This window comes from Prionailurus bengalensis, chromosome B2 (genome assembly GCF_016509475.1).
Source record: "Prionailurus bengalensis isolate Pbe53 chromosome B2, Fcat_Pben_1.1_paternal_pri, whole genome shotgun sequence".
Lineage (NCBI taxonomy): Eukaryota > Metazoa > Chordata > Mammalia > Carnivora > Felidae > Prionailurus > Prionailurus bengalensis.
The window spans coordinates 117,061,982-117,078,343 of NC_057349.1; the positions used below are offsets into that span (position 1 = coordinate 117,061,982).

Below are 16,362 nucleotides of genomic sequence, written 5' to 3' on the forward strand. Positions count from 1 at the left end.
AATGGGTATAGAGATGAACAGATGCATATATGCATAGATAAATACCAGATTACATTGACAATAATTATCAAAAGCATGGCATCTTAACAGCTTAAAGGATTATTTTATACATTGTATCTAATGTAAATTCACAACCAGGAAGGACTTAATAATAAAGTTAGAGACTGAACTAGACCCCCAAAGGATGAGTTAAGACTTTCTTGGTAAACAGGGAACAACAAGGAGTCCCAAATAGGAAGGTCATTTTAAGCTTGGGGCACAACATGAATAAAATCAAGAGGGTAGGTAAGCAGAAATGTTAAGCAGAGAATGAAACAAGAAAGGAAGTTTTGTTTTTAAGTCTCTAAAGTAGCTATTAATTTATATTCTATTCCACTTCTGAATGAACAACTTAGAAGTCAACAGTGTCTTCATTTTTTTTTTTAAATTAGACTCTACGGTGTTTCACTTAAAACCCCTTCCATCTGTTGAGATATGGACTGCCCACTACACTGACAGTCTGGGAGTATAGGTCATCTCTTTAAGCCAAAGGATACGTACTCCTTTACTTTTCCCATCAGGTATAAAAACAGATTCTTACAAATATATGATAAAGCCTGGAAACAACTTAGATGTCCACCATTAGGGAAAAGGTTGAATAAATTTTGATGCATCTTCACAATGGAGTAGGATATAGCTATAAAAAAAGAATGAGAAACATTTCTCTATGTTACTATGGAGTGATTTCCAGAATATAATGCTAAGTCAAAAATAACAAAAATTCAGGGTTCAGAAAAGTGTGTATAGTGGGCTACCATTTATCTGAGAACAGAAGGTTAAACCATAAAGTTAAAATAAAAAAGAATTTGCTTAGAAGGTAAATTTACCTGTAAGGGGACAGAGAGAATAGAATGATGGCTCAGAGACAGAAGCCAGACTTTTAATACAACTTGTTTTTAAATTTGACTTCTGGAACATGTAAATACTTTACATGCTTACAAAACGAAATTACATTTCAAAAAAGCAATCCCTAAAAATTGAAAATAAAATGAAACCATTTACTCAACCAAGTGTGCAGTTGGTGGCTTAACCATATGGAGAATAACTATCCTTTGTAACCTAAAGCACAGTAATTTTATCATTACAGTCCTTTTGGGATATATCTCAAGGATACAAACAACTGAAGAGAAGAAAAACAAGTTTAAACTGTTTCCTAGTAATCATATTGTTAATAGCAGCGTTACCATTGTTATTCTGAGAATGCTGTACATTAACTGAGGATAAAACAAACAACTAATTACATGTGTTCTAATTATATCACCTGCTGTATCCTGAGAACGACTATTCTCGGCATGGAAGAAAGAAGATCCACATGCACTTCTGGCCTCTGAACAGGCTTGAAGCAATGACCAACCCACAGAAAGGAACGGTCCTGGTGTCCTGATCATACTTATAAAAGTGTACTTCTACTAAACAGACCCAGGGTTTCTTGCAGGTAACAGAAAATTCTAGGCCTAAAGCAGAAAATATATCACATACGCAGGGGAAATTTTGTCCAGGGTCATGTCATATAGGACTACATCTAGGAGTTAAATTCTATTTTTTAGAAGAAAATTAAAATACAACACATTAATTGGTCACTAGTGAAAGGTGCTAAGGAACCAAAAAAATGACAACTGGTCAATTAAAAGGAATCATTTTAGAAAGTTTTCTTAAAAAAGTGTTCAAGTTAATAAATGAATAAAAGAAGAAATGAAAACATCATCCCGTAACCATTAATAAACTAATGGATCCAAGCACTGGTTAGCCGCAGCTGCTGATTTCACAAAAAGAGAAAGACTAGATATTTTGTCTCTTGATATACGATCACATATGAAGTAATCTTGATCAAAAAAAAAAAAAACCTGAATCTGTTAAATCTATCATCAAATAATTTACAAGAACAAGAAGAACATGAGAAATTGGAGGGGGAAAATTCTCTGTAACTTAATAACCAAGTTTCTTCAACAAATAAATTTTGAGGGAGGGGGCGCCTGGGTGGCGCAGTCGGTTAAGCGTCCGACTTCAGCCAGGTCACGATCTCGCGGTCCACGAGTTCGAGCCCCGCGTCGGGCTCTGGGCTGATGGCTCAGAGCCCGGAGCCCGTTTCCGATTCTGTGTCTCCCTCTCTCTCTGCCCCTCCCCGGTTCATGCTCTGTCTCTCTCTGTCCCAAAAATAAATAAACGTTGAAAAAAAAAATTTAAAAAAAAAAAAAAAAAAAAAAAAATTTTGAGGGAGAAAGGGAAGGAAGAAAGGATAGTGAGAAAGAAGGAGAATAATGAATGGAGAGAGAGGGAGGGATTAAAAATCTTAAAAGACATATCAACCAACTGCAATGCATAAACCTAACTGGATCCAGAATCAAATACATTTGAAAAAACAATCATGAAATGTCTGATACAATTTGAAATTTGAACACTTACTGGATATTTGAAATTAAGAACTGTTAGCATTTTTTAGGTACAGTAATGGTAATATGGACATGTTTATAAAAACCCCGTGATTTTTTAGAACTACATATTGAAATATTTATTGATGACAAAACATTAAGAGATGTGTTTCAAAATAACACACATGGAGCACTGGTTGGGGGTATGGATAGGTCAGGATTAGCCATGGGTTAATGAATGTTGGGGCTAGTAGGGAAGTAATGGGAAGTTCATCGTATTTTTTAACTTTTGCAGGTGTGAATTTCTACAAAATAAATAAATACATTTATTTTTTAAAATATAAGACATTCAGTAACAACAAGAACACTCAATACATGAAGCTTAATTTCTAAATACTATCTGCTACTAAAAGAAACCAGGGCTCCTTGAAGAAACGGAGTCTTTCAAGTCCAAGGGAAGGAAAGTACAAAGTAAGCCTGGAACATCTATCTCATCCTAGAAAGCAAAGAAGTAAAAGAAATGAGGGCATGTTAAAATGACATAGGAACCAGCCTGAAGGGCTCCCACTGGTCAAATTTAGGTATATTTGAACATTAAAGGAAAAAACACAATGATTATTTAACAATGAATTAAAAAAAAAAAAAAAGGAATCCATCAGTCCATAGTGATATTCAAAAACAAAGAGAGAAAAGGGAGAGAAAGTGTTACACAAGATTGCCAACCAATCAATATAGAAGGAATTAAAAAATTAGAAAATCACCATTTCTCAAATGCTAGTTTAATTATTGTTTCAGGCAAGGATTACAAATGCATGGGGAAACTGGTGGGCGATTGGTTGTTACTGACAAATGGGATACTCACCCAGTCCCAAGCATAACAAATTAGTACTAATTGCATACAGGAAAAGGTATCTTAATATGGAGATCTGGTGAACATCTTCTTAACTAGGTGATCAAACTTCCGTCACCAATAAAGGGGCCGTGTGACAGCATGCCCCTCTTTTGCTGATGCAATCAGAGACATAAACCTCATCTTTGCAGTAGTTTGGCCAAAAATGTTTAACTTGAATCCAGTCATGAGGAACAGACAAAGTCAGAAATTTGATTTGGACTCTTCAAAAATATTAAAGAAAAAGCAGGGGATGTGATCTACATTCAAGGAAACCAAATGATATGATATCAAATGCAATGTACAACTCTTACTCAAATTCCAGATGGGGGTAGGGAAGGAAGAAGCTATAAAGAACAATATTATGGCAACTGGAAACATTTTAATATGACTGTTATGAAATACAATTATTGCTTTAGTGTTCAACTTAAGTATTATAGCTGTGTTGTTTTGAAGGTCTTTGTTAAGCTAAAACAAAGTGGGGGGGTGGTGCCTAGCTGGGTCAGTGGGCCAAGCATGCAACTCTTGATCTTGGGGTCATGAGTTCAAGCCCCACGTTGGGCAAAGAGCTTACTTTAAAAAAAAAAAAAAAAAGCAAGCACACAGCCGATAGCACAACATATAAATAGATAATGTAGAAAGAGGAAAAGCAAAGTTTGTGAAATGTTAACTGTCAAATGGATCTACATGAATCCTGTAGGGCTGTTTGCTGTACTATTCTTCCAACTTCTCTATGGGTCTGAAATTTCCAAAATAAAAAGCTGGTGAAAAATATACTCTCCTATTTAGTGAAATCTGAATAGTGCACTACGTACAAGTAATGGAGCGTCATCACCTCTGCTCTTCTGGGGCTTCTCCTTGGAACTCTCTTTCTGATTGACTGCTTGCTCTGCAAATGATACCTCCAGGTTGATGTCTGTTTCAGAGGCAGGTGACTCCTCAGGGACCAGTGGGATCAGCTCTTTTTCACCAACAACTAGACTAGATGCCTGGTCTGGGAAAAGAATGACTCAATTAATGTTTTTTCTTTATTTCTTTTTTTACGTCTTTATATCAACTGTATACAAACCTCTGGAGGAAGTACTATTTACTATAGTCAGTAATTAATGGATATTTTAAAGGCAAAACGTATATGCAAAGAATCCTACCAATGGTGCATGGAGGGTATAGGGAAGGTGAAGACTAGAGTCCATAGTTCAATTGTGGAATCTTTGTTGGAGGTCACAATTCTTAGACCAGGTCAAATTCCAAAATTGATGGATGATCTCAAACTCTGAATGAAAAGCCTCACAAAAATTCAGTAGACTTGAATGGTTTTTTGTTGTTGTTTTTTACACTGGGAGATTAAAAGCAAAAACAAAAAGTGGGGAGGGGGTGGAAAGAGGTTACTTTTACTCTCTCTTAGAACTAGTGATACACCATTTCACTTTCTAACAGTGGAATAGATTCCTGGAAGAAATCTCTTCAACACCCCTCCTTTCCTTTCTGGAATGTTACCTACCTATCAGAGTAAGAATTCCAGAATAAGAGTTGGTACCAAAAACTTACCACAGTGGGAGTCAGCTCTAGAAGTACCTGGTACATGAACTAACAGATTTTGCACCCAATTATATCAAAGACTAGGAAGGTTCTCACAACTATAAACCCTGTCAAAAAAAATTCTGGATATTTGTATCAACATTTCAAGGGTGTATCATAGTTTAACAATTTTTTTTGTCCGTTGTTAATCCTCTAGGACAGAATTTACATTCGAAAACCTCTTTGCTGAAAACACCAGCTTCAAAGCTTTGGGGAAGATAGTTCTAAATTAGACTATTTGGTAAGTTTTTGGTTTAAACACAACTCACATTATAAAAACCTTGGAACCAATGACAGGATTACTGTTATTTTTTTCATTGCAGACTTTTAATTCATAGCAGACAGCTCTGAATTACAAAATAAACTTACACGCTGCATTTACATGCTTATATATTAACACCACAAGGCAACAGAAGGTAAAGTTGATTTAAAATTTTAACAAAGGCATGCCACTTACATATTATGCGTGTTATTAAAACTACTGCCTTCAGAAAACTCTATTTGTAGTCATTTAAATTTAAAAAAAAGTTTGCTTCACCCAGTGGAAAATTAGGAATAAACACGAATCTAGCCTCATTACTTCTGTTTGATAAGCAGGGGAGGCGTCTAGGAGTGTGATCCGCAGTCACAGGACTGTTCAGACGCGCCCCCTGCTGGGTTTAATGCTCGACTGTTGCTGCCTTGGAATCTGAACAAGAAGTCACATCTTCAGTTTGCACTGGGCCTTGCAAACTACAGAGGTGAACGTGGTAGCATCTCCCAGTTAAAAAAAGGCAGTAAACACTGCCCTAGGCCAATTCCAAAACTAAGAATAAATTTGAAGCTCTTCGATGGTAATTATCTGCTGCTACCTATGGCACATTTACGTATTATTTGTGTTGTCGTTCCAACAGCTTGTGACAATTTTTTAATTAGAATAACTAGACCTTTTTACAATTAATTTTTAAAGTATTAACTGAAATGGCCAAAGCACAATTTTAGTTTTCTTCTCCCGCTGGTTTACACTGTTGTATGTTTTACTGTGAATATGTATATTGGTTTCCTAGGAAACCATTCGGAGAGGGGGGAAAAAAATGATTAGCCATTTTCTTAAATTAGAAGCTACCTTTCCAGAAGCAGAGTGTGTACAGACAAGAATTTTAAAGCTACCCCCCCTTTTTTTTCTCCTCACCACCCCCATGTAAGAGTTACAACAAACACCACTGCCTCATACACACACACACACACACACACACACACACACACACACACACACAATGTTCTCTGATTTCAAAACTGAGGGGAGAAATTATAATTAAATTGCAATATATTTAAACTATATGAATTTGCTCCAAAATGTGGCAAAAATAAAAGAAATGAATATAAAAGCCTAAGAGATCAAACGGCAGATCAAGTTATGGTAGACAGTAGGAGAAACAGTTTCACGGGTGACAGAGAGACATCGCTACAAGAAATGGGTAGTTAACCAGCCAGTTAAAAGCATCTATGAATCAATGACTTACTCTTAGAAAAGTTAACAGAGAATTCAGAGATAAACCTTTTGACTCTTAAAGTCCTAAAGTGTAAATAGTATAATTTCCTTATTCTCCTTTGGTTGTTAAAGTGAACAATAGCACTGGCTTATAAATATTTGACAAAACACCTTCAAGTTTTTCAATTGTTCAAAATATCCCAAAGTGCCTTTATTTTTAAAGAGACTTTTCCTTCCTGCATGGTCATCAAGAGAAAATAAGTAAATATGCATATTAACATGAAAGTTTTAAAGTTATTTGGATATTATTAAAATTTCTAAGTGTATGTATAAAAACAACGGGCCTTGTATAAGTTGATGAAAAGAATAATAATGAGCAGATTAATTGGAAATGGGACAACTCTTGCAACATTAAGACTTCATGACTTTTTCATTTAGGATAAAAATCTTTCGTTGAACATCAAGAAAAGCCCAAGTATGGGAAAACATTTAAAATAGAAAATGTCACTCACACCTTCAGATTTCAAACAGAAAGAGGTCCACTTTCACACTCCAGACAATGTTTTCCATGCATTTCATTCTGAACCTTTCAAGGTTTACATAAAACTGGTTAATTTACTGTCTATCGAAAGAATGTGGCATTGCTCACAACAGGTGGAGTGGTACATACTCAGTGACACGGTGCTACACGTATGACATTACACATACAGTCTTATTATTCTGATCAGAGGCTCTATTCCAGCAAAAGTAGTTGTAATTCAGGCAAGTCGGTCACATTTTACTCAGCTGCTGCAAGCGAGGTGGGAAGTACTCATATAATGAACTTGCCCTCCAGAACTTCTGTTTATATAGCCTACATCACCACCTCTGGTGAGGGGGGGAACCCATCAAGAAAAGACAATGTTTTCCTCAGTGTTCATTGAGCAACGGCCAGTCCCCCTTCCCCAAAGCATCCTCAGCATTGGCCTAAAAGGTTCATCTGTCTCTCTCAATGACCTAGCGCCCTGACAGGCCAGCACCAGCTATTTCTAGCTTGCTTGCCCCTTCAGTGTTTACTGGTACACAGACTTGGGGAAACACTCGGTAATATCATACTGATATTTAAAAAAAATAGAACCAAAGAAATTTCCACGTAACAGCAAGTGCTTTTACAGATATAAATATATAGACGTGTATGTGGCCATCCACACTCACATGCACACACTTATTTACCTATTCATTTATTTTGAAAGGCAGGGGCACAGGACAGAAGTTCTGAGAAAAGTACGGAAAGAAAAATGGAGATACTGGCTGTTCCAAGACTCCAAAATATCCCTTATAATCTGGGACTGACCTGATTGTGATGAGGTCGGGAACACTTCCCAGTCCTCCACAGTCTACCTGATACTCCTCCCCTACTGCTTCCAGTCCAAATACAACACTATTAGTGGCATTAACACTCTTAAAAACATAAACAAAACAAAAGGATAAGTCCCTGGGCTGGAATCTGGCAGCCACAGACCACCTCTGTTAAAGTTTTTAAACAACCCGGTAAGGATTAAATTTTTAAGCTTAATTTAGAATATTTTTTTCTTTTTGCAAATAAGTGAAAAAAGCTATAAATTCTTCCCTGATTAAGCACCAATGAAGCTTGCCATTTATTTTCATCCATGCCATGGAATTCTAATCCATTTCTGAAATAACAGGTATAGAAGAGAAAAAGTAGGAATAGGAGAGGATTATAATGAATTGCCCCCCCAAAATCCTAACTTTTAAGTCTTTATAAACTTTCTGAAAAGGAATCCATTTATGAATTGAGAATTTATGATTTCAGAACAGGACCCCAAGTTCATTGGCTCCACTGACTAGCCGTATGGCCTTGGGAAAGTGACTTCACATTTGCAAACATCAGTTCTGTCATCTGTAAAATGGGTCAAGAACAGTACCCACTACACAAAGTTCTTGAGAATAATAAATTAGGTAAACATCTTCACAAGGTACCTGGCACATGGTAAGCATTCAGGAAAACAGATTATGCACAGAGATGTAGAACAGAGATACACTAACATTAAAAAAAAAAAAAAATCAATGGGCGCTATATTCTCAGCCTTATGTAATTACGTACGTGGGCACTTTATACATTAGCATTTTAATAAAATTTGTTTACTAGAATTTGAGGGTGAATATTTTAAAAGGTTATATCTGTTTGTTATGCTAATCAATAGGAAAATACAAGAGAACAGGTCCAACATACCATCTTTTCCTTGATATTTGTTTTCATTTGTTCTGACTGACTGTGATTCAGTGCCATCTGGAGCCTAAAGATAGAAAGTGGGCCATTTAGTCATCTCCAACTCACAACCAGAGAAATGGTATTGTAAATAATTCCATTACTAACCTTTAGAGTATAGGAAACATTCTCAGAACAACAACAACCACAGAAAAAAAGTACTGCGGTTACAATCAACAAGCAATCATCCAACAAATATTTGATTACCCACTTACCAACTTGTAAGACACAATACTAAACCCCATAGGGAATATGAAAAACACGAAGAGTGTCCTTGTCATCAAGCACACCACTACTTAGTTGAAGGGAAAAGGCAAAACTCATAACGAAAAAAAAAAAAAGCTGATAATATCCAGTGACAGAGGAGTAGATAAACAATGTGTGATCCATCCACACAATGAAATATAATTCAGCAATAAAAAGAACTTGAGTACTGATACAGGCTACAACGTGAATGAACCCTGAAAAAGTAAAAGGAACCAGTTACAAGCTATGATTCCTTACCTAAGAAATGTCCAGAAAAGGCAAATCATAGAGACACAAGTAGATTAGTGGTTGCTTAGGGGTAAGGAGGGGAATATAGGAATGATTGTTAAATGGGCTTTCTTTGGGGGATAATGAAATGTGTTATAAATGACTGCGGTGATGGTTGTAAATCTGTAAATATCCCAAAATCACTGAATTGTAGACTTTAAAAGGATGAATTAGATGGTGTATGAATTATATTCTGATAACGCTGTTAGAAAACAAAATTACAAGTTGACATGTAGGTAACAATAGAAATTCTTCAAATTAAAAAAAAAAGCTAGTAATAAATGTGAGGTAAATTAAAACTAAATTACCGAAACTAAATATAATACGAGCTCAGATAGTCAAAGGAATGGTTTTTCGTAGGGATTAGGGCAGTGACGCCAGAAGGCTGTAGTCCTCCGAGGGTTTATAGACACCGTCGAACATGGCTGGCTCCCTTCACCAGGAAGTGTGGCCAGGGAGTACTACTACTTCCTTCCAATTAAAGCTTCAGAAGGAATTCAGGAATCAGGAGGGGAGTCTAGATCAATCATACACAAAGGTGTATCTGAATGAATCATTTTTAAAATAACCATTCTGTTGGATTTGCATCTCTGTTCAGATAAGGTAGCCTTTGTAGTCCTTTCAAACACATTTCGCCTCAGGCTGATAGCCACGAAGATCTTCTCCCCTTCACCTGCTATCTAAGAAGAGTCTAGAAAAGCTCTAGGGCAGATACGTAGCAGCCACTGGTGCACCTCTTAGAGGTCAGAGGTACTCAGGACAGCGTATAGTGACTAGCGCACAAGGGCTAGAAGGGTCACGACGCTACTCCAGTCCCCCTCAGGATAGAGCAAATACCCTCCTCCTTTCTTCGCCGACAAGCCTACAGAAGGTTAGCCCTCCACAGCACAATGAACACAGCGAATAATTCTAATCTTACATATGAACACATATTTTGGAGCATGTGGTCAGAATTGTTTTCCTTAGCAAGTGAAGATAACAGTGCAGATGGTATTCATTTCTGTATTCTATTTCCTAGTGTCAGCAAGGGCTTCATGAGGAAGCATTTAAAATGGAAGGGCTGAATTTGTACTTCTATGAGAACAGAAGAATTGCAAGTGAAGATGGCGGGGCCATGTTTCCTTGAGGAAGGGGGGACATACTTCTAATGGGTGGCAGTGTTCCAATTAAAGGCATGCCGTGTAAGCAAGTTAACATTATTTTAATTTACTTGTGCTATTTCTCTCTTAATGATGCCATCAGATGATACAACCCACCAATTACTATGGACTCAAAAACCATGTGGCTTCGATATTACCAGGAATTTGCTGGGAAAATGCTGCTTCCAGCACCAAGTAGCAACATCCTCTTGGAGACTGGCAGGAATCCCACAGAACATATATTTTGCTTACAACCCATTCTTTCCCCCTCCCCCTTTTTATTTCCTCTTAACTCCCCTAGGGAGGGTTCTTTAATTGGGAAGGAAATATCATAATACCATATTTCCTTACCACTCATTTTCCTACAGCTGGAAACCTAGTCCAGTCCTTCAACTCCAGTGGCTGTCCCAAATAACCAGTGGGTGGTAAGCAAGTGTTTAACTGCCTCACAGCAGCAAGGGACCTGCCTGGAACAATCCAGTGCCCCCAAAACTCCTACCAAACAGACTGGATTTGATCCACAATTGTCCAGGCAAATCGAGTAACAATCTGAACTGTTAAGGATGTCTTGGGAGAATAAAATGTCTACAAAAAGCGAAACAAAAAACAAAACAAAACAAACAAAAAAACCTCTCTACGTGACAGAAAGATACCATAACTACAAGGTACCTGTTTTTGTTTAGAATCGTAGGATTTTTTTTTTTACCCTTTATTTGTATTATAAATAGAATCTCATGTTCGGGTTACTTGATAACAGAATCATATACGGAAACCCAAATACAGCAGGATACGTAGCGGTTAAAAGCACATACTTCGAAGCCACACCAATTTGGGTTTACTATCTACGGGACATTGAGCAAGTTACTTAAAGCCTATGAGCCTCAGCCACGGAATGGAAATGGTAGTACCTCACTCACAGGACAGCTGTAAGGATAAAATGAAAGAAGGAAAGTAGTTAGCACAGTAAGTGTTCAGCAGTGGTGGCGGCAATTATTACTATTATCGTCAGTGTTCGAGATTCCTTTCGTGTGTCTTCATTCCGACAACCCCCCTGGGTCTTCTAAGACCAGGACTATTCGGTGACACCTAAAAATAATCCAGAGTGTAAATCAACTTTAACCCTAAGAACATCATTTAGCTCAGGTGACTTTTTTTCTTTTTTAAAGCAAGATTTTCTTGATTAAGGAATAGATGATATTAATTTGTCACTTGTGCAAGCTCCTTAGGTCCTCCTGGATGAGTGAAAAACAGCCCCCCAATGGGCTGCTGCTCGAGGCCACAGAGGTCTCTCATGGTCTCTCATGGTCCCCATGCCTCCCCTGATAGCTCTTCATTCATCAGTCCCACATTCTCACCCAGATTCCAACAGCTTCCCTAATAAATTCATCAGCTTGACAGACATTTACTCAAATCTTCTGTGTGCTGGGCGTTGTGTTAAGCACTAGATACAAAGAGGAAGTTATTTCATGTTTCAGGGGTCCTGCTTTCTAATCACACTGCAGTTAGCTCCCTCACCCTCCACTTCAATTCATCCCCAAATAAGGCTGGGAAAAGCACATATTCCTGCAAGAGTTAATAGATAAGGAAGAATCCCTTACCTCCTGCTTTTCTGTAAGTAACAACTGGCAGTCACATTGTCTGAGGGGTCAGGGCTATTCCTGATGCTGCAAGGACACCTAACACAAGGATTTTCGCACTGAATGTTAACTTGTTTACAATTTTTCTGCCCCAGCAGTATGACTCCTAGAAGGACAAGGACCAGGTCTCTCTTGATCACTGCCAGCACAGAGCCTTCATGCCTAGCAAATACGCACTCCCTAAGTTTTTAATGATTTGAATGAAACTGGATTGGGTCAGTCAATTCAAAGCAGTTATTCCTTTGTTTTAACATCAAAAAAGAAAACCTACTTTTTCTTTGGACTCTGTCTGTTGAGCAAATATGTCTCTGACGTCAGGAATCTGGTACTGTTTGTTTTTTTTCCTCAAGGTCTGGGAGACCGTCTCTACCCGTTTTTGAACAGCTGCTGCCTGGGTCCGGGTCAGTGTTGACAAAAACACCATGCTTTCTTGGGCATCTCCAGCCGACTCTCCAAAGAGATTGGATAAACCAGCCTCCTTAAGCCACTCTTCTTCCAGTTCTCCCTCTAAGACGGTAGAGAAAAATGGCATTTAAGGTCACAAAATATGATAACTTTTACATTTTTTAAGCTCCTCAAACACGCTTACTGACATTCTTCTACCAAAATCAAACCACAGCACTAAGAATCATTATCTGAAACTTGGACAACTGCCATCAACTTCAGCCACAAAGATATCAAATTTTAGATCCATTTCATATATACTCAATTAAAAATTTTAAATGACTTCACATGTGATTAACCTCTATCACTTCTCTGCAGATTAACCAGAGGAGGATAATACTGTTCTCTTTCCAGAGATGAGCAAGCAATGAAAAGATAACTTACTTCCATCAAGTTACAGAAGGAAGGCAATGCTGGGGATATCCATTAAAGCCCATTTCTTGGCTTAAATTCAGCACTGCCCCAGAGTCCAACACTAATTGATGGAAAGGCTGTTTTTTTTCTGTTCACTGTAGCTGACATGGAGTATAGCAAAGAAGGAGAGCATCCAGACACCAGGAACTAAGCAATTTTAAATTTAAGGTTTTAATCCCCCTAGTAAGCACATCAGATTTTTTTTTTTCGCAAATTAAAAAAGAAACGCTATTTTAAGGGGATAAAAAAGATCATAGGAAACTAATTACCTAATAATCAATTCAAAACGCTGAAAGCAGAAAGTAAACAGTATTAAGATATATAAAAATTACAAAAAAAACAAAAAACAAAAAAACAGAAAGAGAAGTAGAATAGATTCCCTCCCAGGGCTAAGTTTATAGAGGAAAATGAAAGACCAACGACTTGAGAGACGAAAGACCTTCATCTACACTCCATTTCTCCACCTTGGTAGCCACGTCCCTTTGGACAAGTCACATAGCTTCAAGTCAACTCTGTTTTCTCATCTGTCACCTAAAGCACAGCAGTCCTGGCTGCCTCATAACCAAATGAGAGAATGCCAGCTACATGGGAAGAGCTTTGCAAAGCTCTATGATAGCCCATCTACCCTTCTACATCCTATGAACTCCTTGAGGGCAGAAATCAAGTGTCAACATCCTTGGTTTCAAGAAATAGAATGTAGTGCCAGGTATACCGTATTGCCAGGCAATAAAAACTGTTCACTGACATAAAAAACCAGCCATTATTATTAATGCCATTAATGCAGAACTCAGTATACACGTATAAAAACAATTTGGCAGGGGAAAAAAGCTGGTCTCGACATGATAAGTAAACAAGATTCAAATACAGTGTCACTTGGTCCATTAAAAGTTAGAGGTAAAAGTCAAAACAATTTAAAGTTAAAGAAAAGGCACGGGCATGTAGAAACATTCTCAATTCTTCTTCATGATCACCTTATGAACTACCTGCAAATTCATTTTCATCTTGGAAATTTACAAAATAGATAATGACACACAGCTACATATCAGGCTTGACTACTATTTTCTGTGGAATATTTTCTCCTTATTCAGCAGACCACTGGTATGCTGCCTCCATCTTGAAACATGGAGACAGAAAGGTTGGGGGATCCACTGATTATCACAAATACGCTCAACCTTACTGGTGAAGTGAGAAAGAATGAGAGTAAAATGAAAGAGAGCCCAAACAAAAACAAGAACACAAAAACAAAAATGAGTTGATTATCATTTTACAAATCTGAGAAATGTTAAATTAAGAAAAATCTCCAGGGGCGCCTGGGTGGCTCAGTCAGTTCAGCGTCCAACTTTAGCTCAGTTCATGGTCTCTCGGTCTGTGAGCTGTGAGTTTGAGCCCCGCCTTGGGCTCTGTTCTGACAGCTCAGAGCCTGGAGACTGCTTCAGATTCTGTGTCTCCCTCTCTCTCTACCCCTCCCCCGCTCATGCTCTGTGCCTCTTTCCTTCAAAAATAAACTAACATTAAAAAAACAAAAGAAAAATCTCCAATTTTTCTTTTTAAAGTATTATTGGTAGGTTTTCCAAGCAATGTTATAGCAAAGGGGAAAGAAAAACCTCTGTAGGTAGATTCAGCTGCTTAAACAACTCAGTGCTAAGTCACTGACTTAAGAAATCCTGTCGAAAAGGAGATCACTGTGAGTGGGTCAGAAGGCACTAACTGTCTCTTACTTTTTTGGCACCCGCATCAACTGACACCCCAAAAACAAACTTACAAACTTATGGATGGCACAAAGCATAGAAAGAGAGCTATTACAAAAGATGCCAGAACTGGTCATCAAAACCTTGGTGACTGCTTGATTCCATGAGATTGAAAGAAACAGCATGAATTTTAAGAGGAAAAAAAAGTGTATGTTTCTTCTAGAATATCAAATATAGGAGTGGAGATTATGGGAAACATGGCTGGAAAGAACGTGGAGAGAAATTACAAACCAACAAAAGAAAGAAGTCAATATGGAAGCTAAAAACACCAATGCCATCATACATTGTCCAAACCCATACCCTCAGGTTAGTTGGCTAAGCCTGCAGCATTATATCCAATCGGGTGTACTATACTTTGAAAGATAAGATGACCGACACGGAGAAAGGTCTGAAAATCACCTGAAGGACTGGTGTATGTAAATCTTTTTTTTTTCCTTCTAGAAAAAGATTTAGACTTCCTTCTAGATTTGGTGAGGTACAAGATAATCATCCTCAATTATTTGAAAGGCTATCCTGTAAAAACAGAACAGGCTTGTTCTGCTCTTCCAAAAGGCAAAACTAGGTAGAATATGGAAAATTGTGAATCAATAAAATAAAGAACATCAAAATAACTCAAGCTGACTGACCAATGGAAAAACAGGATCACTGCAAATAGTGAGCTTTCCACAAGCATCTAATCTCACTAGAGAAAAAAGGACCGTGTAGCTAAAATATCAGAGAAAGGAAGTTTAGATCCTTTCAAAGATCAAGTCTAACCCCAGGCATGTCTGATGCCGTAAGCCTAGTCAACAAGATTCCAGCCGTATCTCAGACTAAGTGAATGTGTTCTTGCCATTTAAATTTGGCAGCTGCATCCATAAATCTGCTACAAACAAGTAATTTTTCAAGTTGAAAGGCCAACTGGCATTATCCTATTTTGGCTGTCCTAGCTTTAATTTTTGTTGCTGTTGTTATTCTCCTCTACATTCTCGTGTATCCATCTCTCATAAATACATACACAAACAAGAGTTTTATTCAGTTAGTCATTACCATCAGGCTCTTTGACGACCACCACCTCTTGATCTTGTCTGTTCTCACTAGATTTCTTGATATTTTCTAGTTCGGTCCAATAGTCCTCCATAGATAGTTCATCCAAAGAATCCTGAGAACTTGATCGGTCATATGGAGGTTTTTTCCGAAACTTTGGTGACTTCCTGGTTCATAGTGTACTGGCCATATTTGCGACTATAAATTCAAAAGAAAACATGGTTCATTTTAACAGATGAGGAAGTAGTATAATTTCTAAAACATCAGAGCACTGACTGAAGAATTTTGAAACTCTTTAAGTTCCCCTTAGTAAAACCAAAGAGATATATATTTTGAAGCTATTTACCTTGAGATTCCAGTAATTTTAATATGCCTGTAGAGTGAACAAAGAGTTTCATTCTCTATGAAAAAGTATGCAAAGAACAAACAACGATAGAATAAACCATTTTTCCATTTCCATTTCATGTAAATTATTTTAACACTCCTTTCTAACCTAAAACTTTTTTCTCAGAAAGCAACAGGTTGAATCTTGACTACAGGCTATTGAGATTCAATTCTATACAGTATTTCATATTTGTTATTTATATCTGCAAACAAAACTCAGCCATTATAGAGCAAGTATCTGCAATACATGACATACCATATGAATTTCCTTTTTTATTGTTGAAACCAAAGCCAACAGATGAATGACATATTAAGTTTGTTGTTACATTCTACTATAGAAAGCCACTTTCAAATTTCACTTATAGATGTACCTTTGGCCGAGCTGTGGTTTAAAATACACTGAAACTTTATTTGTTGGGGG

General features: G+C 37.4%; 1 protein-coding gene across 1 annotated transcript in view; it reads right to left on the reverse strand.

The window, feature by feature from the left end:
• Nucleotides 1-16,362, reverse strand: part of ARHGAP18 (Rho GTPase activating protein 18) — a 123,786-nt gene that overhangs the window by 43,316 nt on the left and 64,108 nt on the right. Inside the window, 5 exon segments of the mRNA XM_043592309.1 lie at nt 4,113-4,291; nt 8,580-8,643; nt 12,197-12,432; nt 15,561-15,715; nt 15,717-15,755. Coding sequence (XP_043448244.1) covers nt 4,113-4,291; nt 8,580-8,643; nt 12,197-12,432; nt 15,561-15,715; nt 15,717-15,755 — 673 coding nt within the window.